The following is a 17847-nucleotide window of genomic DNA, read 5'->3' on the forward strand; positions in this document are numbered from 1 at the left end:
TATTGGGTATCTGAGCCCTTCCATATACATTGCAGAGCGCATAATACAAAGGGATCGGAATTCGTCGCGGATAAAAACCATTATGCCTGCTCGACTCCTTCCGAAAAAGAATAACCTCCACCCCAAACGCCGTTTAAATGCTGTCATCCCAGGGCGTTGTGCCCCTGCTCTGGACCTCGCTCTGCAGTCTCTCCGTCTGCGATCTGAACCAAGACGCACCCTCTTCAAGTTCCTCGCGCATAGCTCGGAGCTCGCTGATGAGTTTCTCATTCTCGCTCATAACGCGCTTCTGTGGTGGGTCTGTTTCGGCCTCGTCCCCTACTTCCTCCGTGTCATCTCCGGCCCGTTTTCTCTTGTTTGTCGGGGGTGGTTCTTCGGTTCCGTACGATCGTGATAAAAGGCTTTGTCTGTCCGGCTGAGCTGCACTGGTGGGTAGGCGAGGGCGCTCTGAGGTGCTGTATGAAGACGCTCTGGGCCGCGGTCCCAATCCGGGGTATTTCTTGCCGCCGTAGAGAAACTCGTTGGCCATATTGTTTGGCATGGCAGTCCCGTCGGGCATCTGCACGATACCCATGGCTTTCAGCCTCCACCGCTCTGAGACGTTGCTGGCGTGCCTCGACGGCTCGGTACTGGCAGTGCTCCTTGACACAATCGAAGGGAGCGATCGGCGGAACCCTTCCGTCTTCTTGAGCAGTAGCTGCTCACGGATGGCCTGGGACTTGCCGCCTGCTCTCTTAGTGGTTGAACCCGACGATGAGGCCCTCGAAGACCCATTGGTGAGTGGCTTCGAATCCCAAGGATTGAGCTCCTTACGCACAATCCTAGCTGCGTGCTCCCGCTCGTTTCCAACACCTGATAACACTCCAGACGCAATTAGATCCTCTTCCGCCTGGCTGCTCCTGACTCTCTTGCGCCGGAGCAATTCCGTCATCTCCTTCGATCTATCAGGCTGACTAGCCTGTGCTTTCTCCTCTGAGAGTCGAGCTGCCTCCCTCTCCTCCTCACGCTTGGCGGCGTGATAAGCGCGGAATTGTTCTCGTCCACTCCTCCGCAGGTATCTCAGTCGCTTCGTGCGAGCATTATTTTTCCACCGGTAAAAGAACTTGACACGCAGGTTGTACACGCGAAAGGCTTCTACCTCTGCGTTTATCCGCTCCTCTTCCTCCCGCTGTTTCCTTTCTTCTTCCTCTGCTGACCACTGCTCATACACCTCTTTCAGAATCTCACCCACCATGTAAACCTGGAAATCCTCCATGAGACCATGGTCGCCGTTGACGAACCACTTTGTGAAGTCTCCCATAAGATCACACGGTGGCGGGGGCGCCGCAGGAGTTACCTGAGTTCCCACCGTCGATGTTGCTGGGATGGACAATGACGACGTCTGTACAGCGGGGGCAGAATCGGCGGGTTTACTTTCGGGGAAGCTGAGGTTGATCTTATTCACTTGGAAAGGTTTTCTCGCTTGATCTGGTGGTAATGTCGATGAGGGTAACCCCATGTCTAGCGTCAGCTTCTGTGTTGAAGCCTTGTCGGTAACCGGAGAGAAAGATGGCGGTTGGGTCGTGGTTGTAGGCTTCAGGCTAGACAGACTGGGGACTGTCTGCGCTGCCTTATCGGGGGCCGTCGTAGGTAATATACTTGACCCAGAAGCGAGACCAATTGCAGAAGGGGTTGGTTGGGGTGTAGATGTCGAAAAGTTGAAGGTGGGCGCCTTTGGGTTGGGTTCTGTTGTCGTGACATTCGATGATGATTCCACTTGCGCGGCGCCTTTTTGACCCTGACCCGACAAAAAGGGACTAATCTCATTCGTCGTTGGCGGAACTAAGCTTGCAAAAGGGTTGAGTTTGGCATTTTCATTGCCTTTTGTCGTCTGCGAAGTCTCATCTGCCTCTTTGGCTGAGGTCGCGAATGAGCCACCAAACCCAGAAGCTCCAAGACTGGCCCCGGACTGCGAAGGTGCTCCGAACTGATTCGTAACGGGCTTCTCGCTGGTAGCTTGGAAGCCCTTAGAGAAAGGACTGCTTCCAGCTTGTTGTGGTTGACTCGAAAATGTGTTGAATGGATTTGGGTTTGCCTGAGAGCCTTGGTTTGCTACTTCGAAGATTAGTGAACCCGATTTAGTTCCCTTTTTCCAACGACTCGTTGTTTTTTTCTAAACTAATGTGCTACGAGAGCTAAAGTCTCCATTTGTAGCCATGATTTGCAAACATGCTGGTGCTTCAAAAGCGGGCTGAGCGATAGAATCTTACCTGCAACACCATTAGACAAAGTACTGCTGAGACCCCCCGGGGGTTGTCCAAAAGCTGCTGAGAAGGGAGACTGTATCGGCTTTTGCGGTTCGCCGAACGGAGATTTCTTAGGAGTCTGCTGCATAGTGTCCGCGACAAAGAGACTATCTTTACTAGCCGTCTGGTTCGCGTTCTGGGAGCTCGGGTCTTCAAAGACCGTTTGGTGAATGAGCATGGGCAGCTTTCGTGACCCGCGCTTCTTTTCCACCATGGTTTGTGAGAACTGATGATTGAGTCGAACATGAGGCAGTTGTTGCCTGTGTCGGAGTATAAGTCGTTGTCGACCAGCATCAGAAGGATCGTCCCCGTCGACCTCGAATTCGAGACCGTGAAGCTCGGCGAACTTTATGGCCTCGTCGACCGTATCGAATCGGAGAAACCTGTTGAGCGTAGCGGCTGTCACGTCCTTCGTTTCTTCCTTCGGTCTTGCCAGGGCCCTCGTCACAGATCTCAAGATGGATCGTCGGATGGCGACGAAGTGACACTCGGCAAAACAGGCCATGGTGTAGGAGACGCTTGGGTCTTCCACAATGCGGAAGTACGCATGGTACGCACCAGACGCTGCAAGCGACGGGCCCTCTTTCAGGGGACCATGGAAATCTTGCGTGTTTTGCAGCGCCTCCACAAGAGACACTGCAGTCCGCACCTCGTCTGAATCCTTCCAAAGACTGGGCTTCCATGATCGTTGAAGAGTCTCCAAAATGTTTGGATCTTGAGCGTGGAATAGTAGGTAGTACGCCCGAAACTCCGTTTCGTTGTCGCAGGTAATATTCTGTGCGCTGCAGTCATCGTACAAGTCGCGAAGCGACAGAAGTGTCTTGCCAAGCTGCTCCAGCTCTTGCTGCTCCACAAAATCCTCCGGCCTGATGTCTTTTTGTGAGAGGAGATGGAGGGCGGTGACGTGGAATCTTGCGATATTCTCTAGCACATACACCTGCATTTTGAGCTCGTCAGGAGTGAGGGTCGAGAAGAAAGTAAAGTCTCGACGAATGGCTCTTGTTCTGTCCCAAAGAAAGCCATGCAGGCTCGGAAGATTTCCGTCGAGTCGTAGTAGGTCATCGATCAAGTAGTCGAGGGTGCGTCGTAGGGTTGGGACTGAGCGGACGTCCATGGGGAGGGGAGCTTCTTGCCCGGCAGCAGAGCGCGCTAACTTCTTGATCATTCGGGAGGTCGCCGGATGGCCAATTTTCGGGTCCTTCTCCGGCTGGTTGACATCGCTCTCCGTTATGCGCGTGATCTTCTCGTATTCCGGGCACATATCCTCGGATATGCCCTTGAACTCGATAGCATCCTTCAACGCTCTGCGCTTGTTCGGGTCATCGATTAGACCGGCTTTCGTCAGCGATTTGCGGACATCGGAGCGGTATTTCTCGTATCTTTCCCTAAACTTGGACATCGCGGCTGAGCTCCCAGGATCGCCTGGCTGAGAGGGCCAGTTTGGAGGACTGATGCCATCCTTATGGAGCTGAGTGTACACCTTCCTTGCGTGCGGGTCGGAATTTCTGGGAGGCATAGAGTTTAGGGGCTGCAATGTTGTGAAGTCGGTGGAGGTGGCACTCGAGGACGATGTCGGTCGTGATGCGTCGGTCGTGTCGTTGGCAGATGCCTCATTTCCGAGAAACGGATTGAGATGCCGCTTCCCAGATTTTACATCTCCATTCGGCCCATTCTTCCTACTAGCGTTTGGCTTCTTCCCCTTGTCCTCACCTCGCTTGCCCTTGGATCTCCCTCCATCGCTAACATCCGCGTCCTTGGCTTTGAAAGGCTTGGAACTCTTCCGCTTCGCCTCACTGTCGCTGACTTCGGAGACACGGCCCCTGCGTTTGTTCTGATTTGAGCTGGACGAGTCATCCGCGCTGTTGGTTGCAAACGGGTTGTTGATTTTGGGTTGAGGTTTCGGCGCGAAGGGGTTGACGGCTGGCGACGAGCTCTGCGTCGTCGCGCCAAAGGAGGAAAACATTTGGCTGATGATGCAACGGAAGTCGCATTCATCCAGGAGACGGCCAGCGCATCAGGGAGGGTGTTTCGCACGATGCCGCCGTGTATGAGAGGCGCTGTGCGGAACGAAGAGAGGTGGGTGCGCACTCGTTCTTGAATGAAGCTCGAATAGTGATTCTGGGGAAGCTTCTGCTATTGTTAGCTGGATCACGTGATACCGTGGACAATCACCCCAGCTTCACCGCTACCTATCCCTGTATCTTCGGGCTTCTCTCGGATCACGTCGTCACAAAGCACAAAACCTTTTCAATTGATACCTACGGAGTACTAAGAGGCAGTATTGTGTGCAGTTCTCTTAGACTCCTGTTGGTTCCAGCGCGCCGTATTGTTTCTCCTGAGTGCAGAATAATCACGGTAGGCACCTTGGACTAACTTCAAAAAACAGCTTTTCGAATCCTCGGTAGCCGCTGACCACCCCATCACCTTGCAATCAGTCATTGGTTTAAGTAAACATTTCACCACTGGCGGGCTTGGGCATTTAAATGGTCATTATTGTCATTCACAGCTCTGCTTATTATCACCTACCCACACGCCCACCCACACGCCCACGAATGCGCGCCGGGCCTAGCCCTGACCGAATCTCCTCCAGCTGCTCCAGTCCGGTCTGTGCCTTTGTCTTTTTGTTTGTCCTCTTTGTCGGCTTGGTGTAGTTGCCTAGGAAGTCATCGAGGATCCCGTCAAAGTCACCGCGCAGGGGGCCATCAACCGTGGAGACTGTCGACGCCTGCGACATGGACGCCATGTCGTCCATATCCTCATTATAGTTCTCCTCGATCTTGTCGAACCTGGAGTCCAACAGCGACAGCTGGTCCGTCCGCACGAGCGATGATGAGGTCATGGAGTAGCTCGAGGCATCCGTTAGGGCTCCCTTGCGCTTCTTGCGCCTGCCTCCGTTCGTCGTTGTCGTCCAGGTCGACTGCAGTTCTGACTGTGACGGTGCTTCTGGGCCGGCGCGTCCACCCGACTTTTGCTCCTTCTTAAACTTCTTGAAGTCTTCCATCCAATCTTGCGATGGGCCTTCCTCGGGCTGTTCTGACGGCGCCTTCACAAGCTCGGGCACGTCATCCTTGTATTCCTTTGAGGGCTTTGCAGTGTCGTCTGACTCCCATCCCTCATCATCGTCGAAGTAGTCCTCTGCTTCGTCAAATTCGTAGTCGTCAAGCTCTTGGCCGTCCTTGGTCAACATCTTGAAGATATCGTCATCCTCGTCGTCTACGTATGCGTCATCTTCCAGAGCCTCCAGGGCTTCTCGCAAACGCGGGTCCATGTCGGGCTGGAATCCCTTTATCGAGTCGGGGATGTCTTGCTGAGCTTCGTATGACAATCGTGTGAGGTTCTTGGAGGGCAGGAGTTCCTCGTCAATGTCGGCAGTCGACTTGCCGTCCAGATCCATGTCCTTCAGAGCCTCTGCCAGCGATTGCTTCTGCTTTCCCTTGTTCTTGTTGCCCGTAGCGCTAGCCTCAACAAAGACAACCTCTCCTCCCGACCCAGCGTTGAGGTCGCGCATGTGCTGCATGTAGTCATATTCGGTATCGTCAAAGTAGACGCCATGGTTGGCCGCCTCGCCCTCGTTGGCACGGATGTTCTGCGCATCGGATCCGAATTCGGAGGCCAAATCGTCCAGGTGCTTTCCTTTTGAACCTTGGGTCTTCTGTGTCGGGTTCAGCACCATGGAGGGCGCATCGGTGTCATGGATGAGGGGGTCATTTTGCGGTCGGTGGACGAGCGTGAAGTGCTGCGCTGTGCGCTTGTCACTGGCGGAAAATCAGTACTTTGCTTCTGCAAACTACATAATACAACTAGGAGACACTCACATCCACTTTCCTCGAGGCATCTTGCTAGCTGGGGTGTCCTATCACGAACAATATGTGTTGGGTGTCGCAGCTCGTTCTGGTTGGGCTGCCATCAGCAACTTGGCACGAGAAAAGTTTCGCGGGGCACGCAAAATTCCACCGAGGGGACACTGTTATCCCTTATCTTTGCACTGTGCCAAGACCCCTAAATCACGGCAAAATTGCCACCAACACACAGTGAGAAGAAAAAAGTTATGACGAGATTTGCCCCTCCATTCTTCAGACTCAATTATTCAGCCCAAAGGCAGCGACGGAGTCACACAACTTCGCTCTCACGCACCGCCTCTGTCTCATCTTATCCATCCCCTCTTCCTCTAGACCCTTCTTCTTTACCACCATATTATAGAGGGATTGTGCGACAGACAACACCGTCAGTATGGTTCTGGCAAAGTCAAAGAACAAGGTGGGGTTGGGGAACTCGTTGATGAACGACCGCTTTGGTAAGGGCAAGGGAATGGACAAGAAGAAAGCCACAGCCCGTACAAACCACCAGACTGGCGAGGAGTACCTCATCAATGAGAAGGAGGATGCCGCGTGGGTCAAGATGCGCTCCGTCACGGAGCAGGGCGCCCTTGACGAGTTCCTGGCCACCGCTGAGCTGGCTGGCACTGACTTTACTGCCGAGAAGATGAGCAATGTCAAGATTATCCACACCGACCAGAAGAACCCTTACCTCCTGTCAGCGCAAGAGGAGCGCGTGGTTCTGGGAAAGCACAAGGCTCACAAGGGCAGGCTGACAGTGCCCCGAAGGCCGAAGTGGGATGAGTCGACGACGGCTGAGGAGCTGGGTGCCAAGGAGAGGGAGAGCTTTCTCGACTGGCGTCGGGGACTGGCAGAGCTCCAGGAGAACAACGATCTTCTGATGACGCCGTTCGAGAGGAACCTCGAGGTGTGGAGGCAAATGTGGCGCGTCATTGAGCGCTCCGACCTCGTCGTCCAGATTGTCGATGCCAGGAACCCGCTCCTCTTCCGCTCAGATGATCTGGAGAATTATGTCAAAGACGTTGACCCGAGAAAGGAGAACCTGCTGCTCATCAACAAGGCCGATATGTTGACGGACAAGCAGCGCAGAGCTTGGGCTAAGCACCTCAAGGAGGCGGGGATTGCCTTCAAATTCTTCTCGGCGCAGCTTGCCAAAGAGCTGAATGACAAACGGGATGAAGAGAGCGACTCGGAATACGAGAACCCCGGCCCGTCATCGAAGACGCAGGGCAAGCAGCCAACAAGGGAGTCTGAGGAGGATAGCGAAAACAGCGAGGAGGATGAGGGCGTGGAGACGAACCCGACCGAGGATGACACCAAGATCCTCACCATTGAGGAGCTGGAAGACATTTTCCTACGATACGCTCCTAACAACCCAGGTAAGGGCTCCTTTCATGGTCGATGCCTCTTTTTAAAACTAGCTAACTGTCCCCGTAGAAGCAGAGCGCAAACTCCAGGTCGGCCTGATAGGTTATCCCAACGTCGGAAAGTCGTCCACCATCAACGCCCTCATCGGCGCCACGAAAGTGTCTGTCTCATCGACGCCCGGAAAGACCAAGCACTTCCAGACCATCCACCTAAGCGACCGCGTCATCCTCTGCGATTGCCCGGGTCTTGTCTTCCCCAACTTTGCCACCACTAAGGCCGACCTCGTGTGCAACGGCATCCTCCCCATCGATCAGATGAGGGAGTTCACCGGCCCCGTCGGCCTCGTCACGAAGCGCATCCCCCAAGGCTTCCTCGAGGCCATCTACGGCATCCGCATCAAGACACGCGCCATCGAGGAGGGTGGCACCGGCATCCCCACGTCCGAGGAGCTCCTCCGCGCGTACGCGTCCGCCCGCGGCTACCACACCCAGGGCCTGGGCCAGCCCGACGAGTCGCGCGCCGCGCGCTACGTCCTCAAGGATTACGTCAACGGCAAGCTCCTGTACGTCGAGCCCCCTCCGGGCTACGAGGACGGCGGCGACTTCAACCGTGAGCTTTACGACGAGCTGCACCTCCCCGAGAAGCGCCGCGCCGCGCTCGTGTCTTCCCTTGACTCCATGTCCCTCGATAAGGACGGCGATGAGGCGTCTCTGGCATCCGAATTCCACCCCCTGCCCATGGGGCCCAAATCGCAGAAGCTCGACAAGGGCTTCTTCGGGGCCGAGTCCAAGGGGGGTCACCTAAGCATGCCCTTCAACCACAAGTACACTGAGCAGGGCAAGGAGAGGATGGTGACGGGGAGGAAGGCGAGGACGCTGGTCGCGCTGGAAAATGGCATGGACCCTAAGGATGTGCAGGTCGGCTCAAGTAAGAAGCACTTCAAGGGCGGTGCCAAGAAGAGGACAAAGAAGAGACCTGTCAATGCGGATGATGATTAGATGCTATCAGTTTCGGATCAAAAGAAAATTAGTTCATGGCTGCATATTTTATTCCGCTCAAATTGTCAATTTTGTGCAAGTATCACAAGCTATTCTAGTCGTATATCGATCTCTTTGGATCCGGGCAACGTATTATAACTGAAACATGCACTCTCGCTAGGTACCAAGGACTAGTCTATGCCAAATCATAAGTTCATCAGTCTCATCAAACACAAAAAGGGAAATCCACAGCTCCCAAAATGCAGGTCCATTACACAGTGTTCATCTCATCTAGTAGTTAAACACCATCAAGCTCGGATTTAGCACAAACGGCACCAGCGCATGGAAGGCCAGGTTCAGCGCGAGGGGCACGATGGGCGTGAAGTCGGCAATGGCCCAGTCGGGAGGGGCAAAGGCGCCCAGGTAGATCATGCCTCCGACGACGAGCGTGATGCAGAGGTACATCCACTTGAAGGTGCGGAAGATGCGAGGCACCTCTTGGAAGAAGTTGGAGTCCTCCTTCTCCTTGGACGTGGCGCCCCATTGCATGTCGATGTGGAAGAGGTGGGCGAGCAGGGCGATGGTGATGTGGTAGGAGATACCGCCAAAGAAGGTCGTCATCATGGGGGACCACTTCAGATTCTCGACGAGGGCCCCAATCAGAGACTTCTCCCCAGTGCGGTAACGCAGGACTGCGAGGGAGACGAGACCAAGAGCATTGAAGACAACGACGAGCGAGATGAAGGCCTGCCAGGAGTTGAGATAGCAGGACGCGAGCTGGTCGCGGAACCAACCGACAAGGAAGTAGTTGAGCAGGGTGAGGAGGAGACCAGAGCCGAGAGCAAAGTAGGAGCACATGTAGGACATGATGGACAGCTTGGAGGACCACATGATGTTGGAGCCGAGGAAAGTGTAGAAGAGCGGCGTGAAGGGGCCCTTGTAGATCCAGCGGTGGAACGGATGAAAGATCATCTCGCTGACTCCGTAGGCGTACTTTTGCCAGCGGGCAATCTCGTCGTAGATGGTTAGCGAGACACCCTCCTTGAACTCTTCGCCGTGGTAGGTTGCTATACGGACGACATTGCCCTTCATCTGGAGTCGCAAAGACATGTCGAAGTCCTCCGAGACGTGGTTCTCGGACCAGTAGCAGGTGAAGCCTTCATCGTTAATCTTGCCAACATCCTGCATCGCTGTAATTTAGTTAGCAACGACATGGAAACATCTAAACCTCGAAAAGGGGATAGGCTTACCTTGCCACCTCAGGAAAGCGTTGTGGCCGACAAAGGGAGCAACCTCGCCAGACCCGATAGAGAAGCGGATAGACGTGTAGACCAGGTTGGTGAAGTATGTAATGCCGTTCTCAAAGTAATCATGGGCAACTTGCATGACACCCGTATTGTGCTGGACAATGGCAACCTCGGGCGACAGGAACATTTCCGCGGCGCCGTAAAGGAGGCAGTCAACAGGCACGCGAGTATCCGAGTCGACAATTAGGATAATCTCGCCGACGCGGATGTTACCTTCCGCCCATGCCATCTCGTCCTCTGACAGAGTGCGGGCGAGGGCAGCCTGGTACATGTCCTCCTCCTCATTCTCGTCAATCATGTCCGACTCGCCCGCAGCCACCCGGGCGTCCATTCTCTCCTGCATGGAGGCCTCCACCTTCTGTGAGATGTTCAGGGCAAAGTTCATGTTGGAGGCCTTCTTGAATTTGCCGCGACGGACATAGCCCTCATCGCCATTGTGCTTGGGTCGAGCAACCCAGCCAATGTGGTTGTCATGGTAAAAGTCGCGACGCTGCTGGACTTCTTCCTCCGTCAGGCCAGCTCTCATACCGTCATCATTGATAAAGATATTGGCCGATCCGCCGTGGGACTCGTAATAGGAGATGGCTGCCTGCAGACTCTTAATGGTCGGGATAATGACAGAGTCCATGCCCTCCTTATACACGGGCATCTGAATGGTGATCTTCGGTGGAGCAAAGCCATCGGCGTACGCCCTGCGCAGGCATGGCTTATGGGCCGAATAGTATCTCGAGTTGGTCGTGCTGCCACCAATGGGGCCCATGAGCTGGAACAAGTCGGTGAAGATGACCTGGAAGAAGAACAAGCTGACGCAGATCAGGAGGGGAATAACCGCAGCAAGGGCGAGGCGAGTATAACTCCCGTCCAGCATGCTCTCGCTGACAAGTTTGCCCACAAAAAAGCCACAGAGGAGGCAAATGCCGAGACAGATGGAGAGGCCAACAAAGAATGCCGATGTGCGGAGCACAGGGCGACTCAGAGACTCTAGGCGATCATAGGAGGGATCCTTTTCGACAATTTCCTCTTTCTCCTCCATGGCTATCATCGGAAGACCCTTTTCGAGTCCAGGGGAAGCAAAGTTAGCGGTGGAAACATTCGACGACAGAATAGAAGGTGTCCTTGTTGGCATCTGGAGGATATTGAAGGGTAGTCTTGCCTCTCCCCAGACCTGTCTTGCTCATCAGCGCTGTACTTTTTTCAAAAGTGAATATGCCACCTACCATGGAGAGGAGTCTCTCCTCCACTCGAATGGCTTGGGGAATGATGTTCTGGAGGTCATCCTGCCAGACAAGTACTAGCCTCTCCTGTCGGCAAATGCATGCATACTGGAACTTCTTGACATTCGACGGCTGTGCGGTTATCAGGGAGTCGATAATTTGCAGCTGAGAGCCATCCCTGAATCGTAACTCGGTCTGTCCCGGGGCCAATGAGTTCAATATGCCCTCGAGCATCTGGGGCCTCATCGTGAGTGCCACAGCCAGATTGAGCCTAATGACAGCCCCCAAGAGGACATGATGGACTTCCTCCGGGGAGGTCACATAGCTGCCGCGGGTCCTCCTGAGTAAGACGCCCAGGCAATCGTCTGGGTCCCGCTCTGCTGGGATCCAGCCGCTTGCAATCATCCTCTTGAAGAGGTAGCTAATCATCTACATGGCTATCAGGCTAATTCCTCATAAAAATTATCTCAGTCAGTCTCGCTTACAGTCTTGTAGCGAAAGTCGTCATCGTAAGTGATGCTCAGCGGAGAGAGGCCGCCTGTCCGGTTCTCGCTAGAAACTCGTGAGGAAACCGACAGTGCTGCCGATGAAAATGCGCGGGGGACGCCTAACGGCTGGCCCTGCACCGAGGGCGAAGGCGAGTGATTCATTGTTGGCGAAGAATGTGGAGGGATTCTCCCAAAGCAGCCAGAGGACACAAGGTAACAAAGGCCCCTGGTGTAAGTCAAGAAGACCTAACAAAGCACCGTGGGCTTGAAGATGTTGGGGAGAGAAAACAGAAACGGCACCCCATAATATCAGAGGGTGATATCGATAAAAAGAAAATGCGAGTATGGAAATTGGGGCTTCAAAATGCCGGCGGTAGACGGTCTAGGCTACGAGATGGCACATTGCCATATCTTTGGGGGTCAATATGGGAGCCGAGGCCCTGGCAAAGGCGTAAAATTGTGAATTATTTTCCGGGCAGTGAGTCGGATTGGGTACTATCGTCCGCATTCACGACCGAAGACTCTCGGGGTCACTTATTGAAGAAGCCTTTAACAGGATGGTCTGGACTCAGACTTGCGAGGCTTAGCTGAAAGACCTCATAGGCATGATAACGAGGGCAGGCGTCCGGTGTCAACGGAACCTGAAAACGTCACGGACACCCCGATATGAGATGTCTGGGAATGGGTGGTGCAACGGCCAGACCAGGCTTCCTGGTCCAGAAGAGGACCCAGACGCGAGAACTTGGAATAGGCTCAAGCTGAAATAGGCGACGGCGCTGTGGCGGTCTAGTTGGCAATGGTTGCATGAAAGATAGGTAGACCACGGTGCGGTACAGCGCATAATGCAGCAGCTGAAGCGAGTGTCAGGATGGCTCCGCAGCCTCCGCAGCCTCCGCAGCCTCCGCTGGGGGGGGCAGAAAGACCGGTGTTGTCGGGTTATCGGGGTTGCTGGGCCACGACAGCTGGACAAGGGCCCTGGGACAGAAAGGCCCAGGTCCGCGCGGGTAGAAGATCTATCGCCTGTGACAGCACAGGGACAGCCTATCGCATCTCGGCTGGGATCCCTGAACACCTCCCAAGTGGTAGGGTGGGCGGGGTGGCTGGGTTTGCGCGCCTGTGCTCGCCGTTCCAGGCCTGCGAGGATCTACCATGTAAGCGACAGGACTGATTATGCTTGATGAAGAACTAGGTGTTCGGCAGAGACAGCCAACACATGGCCCGTGGCGCTGGTCATTTGGTCGTCAAAGAAAGAACTAAGCCCCAGCCGCTAGGTAATACCACGTACCTAGATGTCTGTGGTCGGTAGTCACCTGGCACCCGTACTCCATAAGCTGGGATATTCGTAGAATGGTCCGCTCGGGAGATTCGGGGGTGCGGGTAAAATCTCCATTGTCAGCGATCAGAGCAAGGATAATAATAGGCGTAGCCCGGATCCCGTCACTAGGTACGGATACATGCTAGTGGGTGCCAGGCCGCGCCAACGGTGCTTGTGTGGCAGACCCTGTTCAATACTGCAACAAGGCGGATAATATTTAAGCACACTTTCTTGGCTCCGTTGGGCTGCGCCCCTCCCAATACTAGGGATACTACGTACGGATACTCGTATGTAGTATCTGCGACGTTCTGCGCGAGTCGCGACTCTGCAGTCTGCATTCTGCACTCCAGCCCTAGAGCAGTTAGCCAGAACACGCGAGCTGCTTTATCAGTGTCGGTCCCCTAGGGCTTCCATTACTGAGTTTCCCACTTTCAGTAGTTCTGGAGACCAAGGAAAGAGCCCAGGAGTCGCTATCCGCTGGGATATCATACTAGTACTCGCAGGATGGCCGTCACACGGTGCCTGGGAGATCGTGGTGTCGCGTGGCGTCGGCCAGGTGATTGCCCAGGGGCTTTTTTTTGGCTGAGTCGGGCCATCATGGCACAAGCGAGGATCTAGAAAGGGTCAAGGAGGGGGGGGATATGGGTTCTGGTGGTGGTGGGATCGCGAAACGGGACGATTCCCAACTTTTCGAGGGAGAAGGGGCAGGGCTGGGTCCCCGGAACGTGCCTTCCGGATCAGCAGGGGCTCCACCTTCCGCCTCGTCCCGTCCTCCAAGATGAAGAGGACCCTGATCTAGATTCTTGGGAGACTCCAACTTGTCTTTTTCTCTCCGACACCAATCAGCAACCACCTCATCGTCCCCCCTCCATCCCACTCTCCTCACGGATGCCGAGCCTTCGTGTCCCGTGCTCGTTTCGCAGGCGCGGTGCATTTCCAAATCACCATTCAGCCGATTGGGCACGACTCGCGCCGCCAAGCAGATATTCCTCGTATTGCCCACCGTGCCGCCCAATTTGCACCCAGCGCAAGATTTGCTCCAGGCTGAGATTCTAATACGTTCGTACTCGTACTGAGCGCCCATCCTTCAGTGGCATAGCATGGCATGGCATGCTCGTTCCACTATCTTGTGCCCCGAGCTCTCGGTTACGCCATGTCGGACAAGTGGCCGGATCTGGCGGCGCTTCGACCAGGAATGGCAGAGGCGAGGGCCCTGAATATCGATTTCTCTTGGCCAGATTCCCAGAGTGGAAGTACGAGTACACGAGTAGGGAGGCCTCAGGGTGTCCTGCTGTGTTACCAACCACGAGAGTGGTCGCCTTGACCGGTGAGCCCCCAGCCATGCCACACCCCTTCATGGTGAATCGGGGATCTACCATCCGCCTTACGGGTCCAATTTGTAAATTGTACTCTAGGACTGAGACGTGGACTCCTGGATAGAGAAACATAAGACACATTATACCATACGAGTGCAAGATCAGCGTCATTACGTCGTGGCAGTAAGACATGCACGACACTAACTAAGGAACGAATAGTCGAATACCACCAGAGGAACTCCTAGCTTCCAAATAAAGAAACAAAAGCAAGTCACACAATAGTATGCTGACATCACAGCTCCTTCCCGGCGCCGCACGCACCAGCCTGCCACATCCTAACCTTCCTCACCGTCATGCCCCTCTCGTCGCCCTGCCCCCAGGTTGGCAGCCATTTATCTGCCGCGTTCCAGAAAGTCCACTGGGCATTCGTCGCCGAGTCGAGCCACGGCTTGCCGCCGACCTTGTCGAGGAACCAGCCCGTGCGCGACCCAACGGCCACGTTGAGGACGAGGTAGAACTTCTGGTCAAAGGGCGCGTTGCCCGTCGTCGACTCCGAGTCGGCCCACGGGTTCGCCAGCAGCGTCTCGTTCTCCGTCACCTTGTTGAACCCCCCCAGGTCGTAGAGCGGATTGTTCCTTTTGAACCCGACGTGCAGGATCTGGTGGATCCGGCTATCCAGGTAGAAGTAGATGTACTCGGGCGTCCACTCGATGCCGAAGGTGTGGAAGCCGTCGGAGTAGCTGCCCCGGCGGAGCTTCTTGGCGCTCGTCGTGCGCCAGAAGGCGTCGCTGCTGGCCGTGGGGGCTACCAGGCGTCAGTGTCATTACCAGCGCTTAAAAACGGGAGTGAGGGGAGGGAGCCTTACCCCAGTGCAGAGTGCCGTAGTACCAGTTCCTCCCGCCCTCGTCGTATCCGTAGCCGTTGCCACGCGACTCCATAATGTCGATCTCGCCGCTCCGGGGCCATTCGCCGTAGACCGAATCCTCGGGCATCATCCCTATCAAGTCAGCCTCTCTGCTGGTCAAGAAACAATCACCAATCAGGGGTAGGACTCACAGATGGCCGGCCAGATCCAGTCTCCCTTGGGCAGTTTCGCCTCGACCTCCACCCGCCCGTACCGGATACTCCTCTTCCCCTTGGTCGAGAGCCTCGCCGACCTCACAGGGGGGATCATGGTGCCCTCGACGGGGTCCGAGGTGATCCTGCACGAGGACTTCTTGTCGCCGGTGCAGGACCCATCCTTGGACAGGTCAAGCGTGTAGTTGCTGTACAGGTCATCATTGGTGATGCGCGTCGTCTCGTTGGTCAGCGTCGGCACAATGTGCAGCCCCGCGTCGTCCACGTAGGCGTTCTTGTCGTCCGTAGTCGTCCAGTCAAAGCTCCCCGTTCCGTACCCGTCCAGCTGGACCTCGTGCGACCACACATCCGAGTCGAGCGTGGAGAAGTCGTCCTCGTAGACGAGGCAGTGGGGGCGCTCGCGGTACGGCCACGCCGTCAGGAAGCAGATGGCGCCCGCGCCGGCGAAGCCCAGCAGCACGAAGATGCCGACGATCAGGTTGTTCCAGCGCGTCTTCTTCATGGCCGGGTCCGTCAGCCACGGCTTCTCATAGTCGCCCCTGAGGCGGTAGCTCTTGAACTTGTGCTTGCCGCTGCTGTTGCCCGCCACCATGTCGGGGAAGGTGAAGCTGTCTTGAGAGGAGGGAGCAGCTCCATCTACTGAGAGTCGGGGGGTGATTCCCGCGATTGCGGGAACGGAGGAGGTAGCCGACGAGCGTTGAGACTTCATCCTGTCGGGGGAAAACGTCTTGCGCTGGATGGGCACATTGACGCCCGTGTCTGGTGTATCGGACATTGCAAAGTGAACTGAAGCAGGACGGACAGAATGATCTGGATTCAACCTTCAACTCTCAAAAACGAAGTGCGCCCATCAACGTGATAAAAAGCTCCCAAGCTCTCTTGATACGGAAATACACCTAGCAATTGCCTCCAGATCTGGGCTCTAGGTCCCGGGGTCCAGGCCAGAGCCCAGGCCTCAGAGTGTCCAATAATGCATTCATCTTGGACAACCAACCCGGAGTCCCCGTCGCAGCTGAAAGAAGGAAAAAAAATGAATTAAAAAGATAAGCGATGCGTAGGACCCGGCCCAGCCCTTCCCGGCGCATATAGCATTAATGTGGGTGGCCATGCATCAAACTATCCGTTTCGCACGTGTCGCGAGTATATACATGTAGGTATGTACTCCGCCACGCTGCCTCCTCGTAACAATCTGACCTGATCAATTGGAATGCGCTCTTCTTCGGAACCAGGCGGTGGCCCTGCATATGCAAAGCACAGTCCAGCTTGGGCGCGTGTGCGGCGAGCATCGAGGCTGTGAGCGGTTGCGTCAAGTCTAGACCGGTCCCATTGGCACACCATATCGACAACAAAGACATTTCCCGTCCCCCGACCCTTGGCCGTGCTCTAGATCATGTGTATAGAATGCAATCCATCTTGGTACCTCAGGCACGGCAGTTGTGCCTCCTCCGGGTCCCTCAGTAGCATCCTTTCCTTGATCTCGTCGTTCCAGGCAAGGACAAGCCCAATGCGCTCAAAGGTCCCCGTCTGTCCTTCAACCTTCTTGAGCAGCAGCATATACAAACATCCCCCAGTCAGTATGTTTAACCTACCGCACATAAAGTACAGCAGTCCTTTGGCGCCGTCTTCCTCAAAGTCTTCTTCGACAACATCGAGCATCACATGCGGCTACCTACAAATATCGCCCGACGAGATCTCTAGGCTGCCATGGACTTTTTTATCCGCCAGCATCATGCCCCAATATTGCGGCCCCATCACAAGGTGTAGGCGTTTCAAGGCCATCTTCTTGAGGACACCACGAAGGCGCAACCAGCCACCACGAATGGCACCAGTCGTATCACCGGTGCAATAATCAAGGTGGTAGTCTTCAACCGTAATCAACGAGCCTTGGGCCCGTGGCCGCCCGAGAGAGATCGGCCCGTCCATGGAAGCCCACAACCAAGTGGGAGCACAATATTCGCGAGACCTCGTCCAAGGTCCGCCGAGTTCACGGGTAGTTGTTACCAACCACATCAGCTCACCTTCTAGATACCGCCGCCACATGCCAGCGACATATCCGTCTTGAAGGATCTCTGCCATCCTCTTGGCAATCCCGGAACATGAAATGAGCTTATCTCCTGGGACGGTGAGCGCTGACGTTGTATACAATTCCACAACGCGACCCCAGAGTGAATGCGGAGCAGAAACACCAGTAAACCCCCAGTTGTGGTAGCGTTTTACGCGAGTAGCAAAGTCGGATGAATCAAGTTGTTTGAATCGAGCAGCCCACGACCTTGAGAGGGCAAGTGGCAGGCCATCGGGTTAGATTTCTGCCGCGCCCTTCTCCCTGCATTCCCAAATGAGCTGTTGCCTCCCAAAGTGAAGAATCTGAGGGGCTAGGAAGCGCTCCTAGAGAGCCCACGCTCTCTTGTTGACAAGGGCGTTTGAAACGTCTATTTCCAGAACTTGTAATCTGAAAGAATGAAACGTTCCGTGGTCTTTTCGCCTTCTCTGTCGCCACAGAATATCACCTGTACCTCTTGGAGTATAGTCACACAAGGATTTCTGCTGGCGAACATCGAATCCGAACAATCGGGGGAATCGGCAGCCGAGATGTTGCAAAATGAGTTCGAATATACATTGCTCATCAGAGAAGCTTCCTTCTGCCAATCGAGAATGTTGTCCTCG

At 55.0% G+C, this 17847-nt stretch overlaps 5 protein-coding genes across 5 annotated transcripts; 1 reads left to right on the plus strand and 4 right to left on the minus strand.

The window, feature by feature from the left end:
* Positions 1 to 133: 133 nt before the first annotated feature.
* On the minus strand, positions 134 to 4248 carry SAC3 (SAC3/GANP/Nin1/mts3/eIF-3 p25 family-domain-containing protein; the record flags this gene model as incomplete). Its single annotated transcript, XM_083198413.1, has 2 exons — positions 134 to 2028; positions 2250 to 4248. 2 exons carry the CDS (start codon positions 4246 to 4248, stop codon positions 134 to 136), a joined length of 3894 nt encoding a protein of 1297 aa, XP_083046148.1.
* Positions 4249 to 4803: 555 nt separating this feature from the next.
* Positions 4804 to 6120, minus strand: LTV1 (ribosome biogenesis protein LTV1; the record flags this gene model as incomplete). The annotated part of the gene is made up of 2 exons (XM_083198414.1): positions 4804 to 6040; positions 6101 to 6120. The coding sequence occupies 2 exons, from the start codon at positions 6118 to 6120 to the stop codon at positions 4804 to 4806; spliced, it is 1257 nt and encodes a 418-aa protein (XP_083046149.1).
* Positions 6121 to 6515: 395 nt separating this feature from the next.
* Positions 6516 to 8487, plus strand: ACO1O0_009062 (ribosome biogenesis GTPase LSG1; the record flags this gene model as incomplete). Its single annotated transcript, XM_083198415.1, has 2 exons — positions 6516 to 7500; positions 7559 to 8487. 2 exons carry the CDS (start codon positions 6516 to 6518, stop codon positions 8485 to 8487), a joined length of 1914 nt encoding a protein of 637 aa, XP_083046150.1.
* Positions 8488 to 8757: 270 nt separating this feature from the next.
* Positions 8758 to 11637, minus strand: ACO1O0_009063 (glycosyltransferase family 2 protein; the record flags this gene model as incomplete). The annotated part of the gene is made up of 4 exons (XM_083198416.1): positions 8758 to 9656; positions 9717 to 10938; positions 10991 to 11416; positions 11473 to 11637. 4 exons carry the CDS (start codon positions 11635 to 11637, stop codon positions 8758 to 8760), a joined length of 2712 nt encoding a protein of 903 aa, XP_083046151.1.
* Positions 11638 to 14398: 2761 nt separating this feature from the next.
* ACO1O0_009064 (uncharacterized protein) lies at positions 14399 to 15958 on the minus strand (the record flags this gene model as incomplete). Its single annotated transcript, XM_083198417.1, has 3 exons — positions 14399 to 14910; positions 14972 to 15103; positions 15163 to 15958. 3 exons carry the CDS (start codon positions 15956 to 15958, stop codon positions 14399 to 14401), a joined length of 1440 nt encoding a protein of 479 aa, XP_083046152.1.
* Between the last annotated feature and the right edge of the window lie 1889 nt (positions 15959 to 17847).

This window comes from Amphichorda felina (genome assembly GCF_050947745.1).
Source record: "Amphichorda felina strain 45539 chromosome Unknown scaffold_9, whole genome shotgun sequence".
Classification (NCBI taxonomy): Eukaryota; Fungi; Ascomycota; class Sordariomycetes; order Hypocreales; family Bionectriaceae; genus Amphichorda; species Amphichorda felina.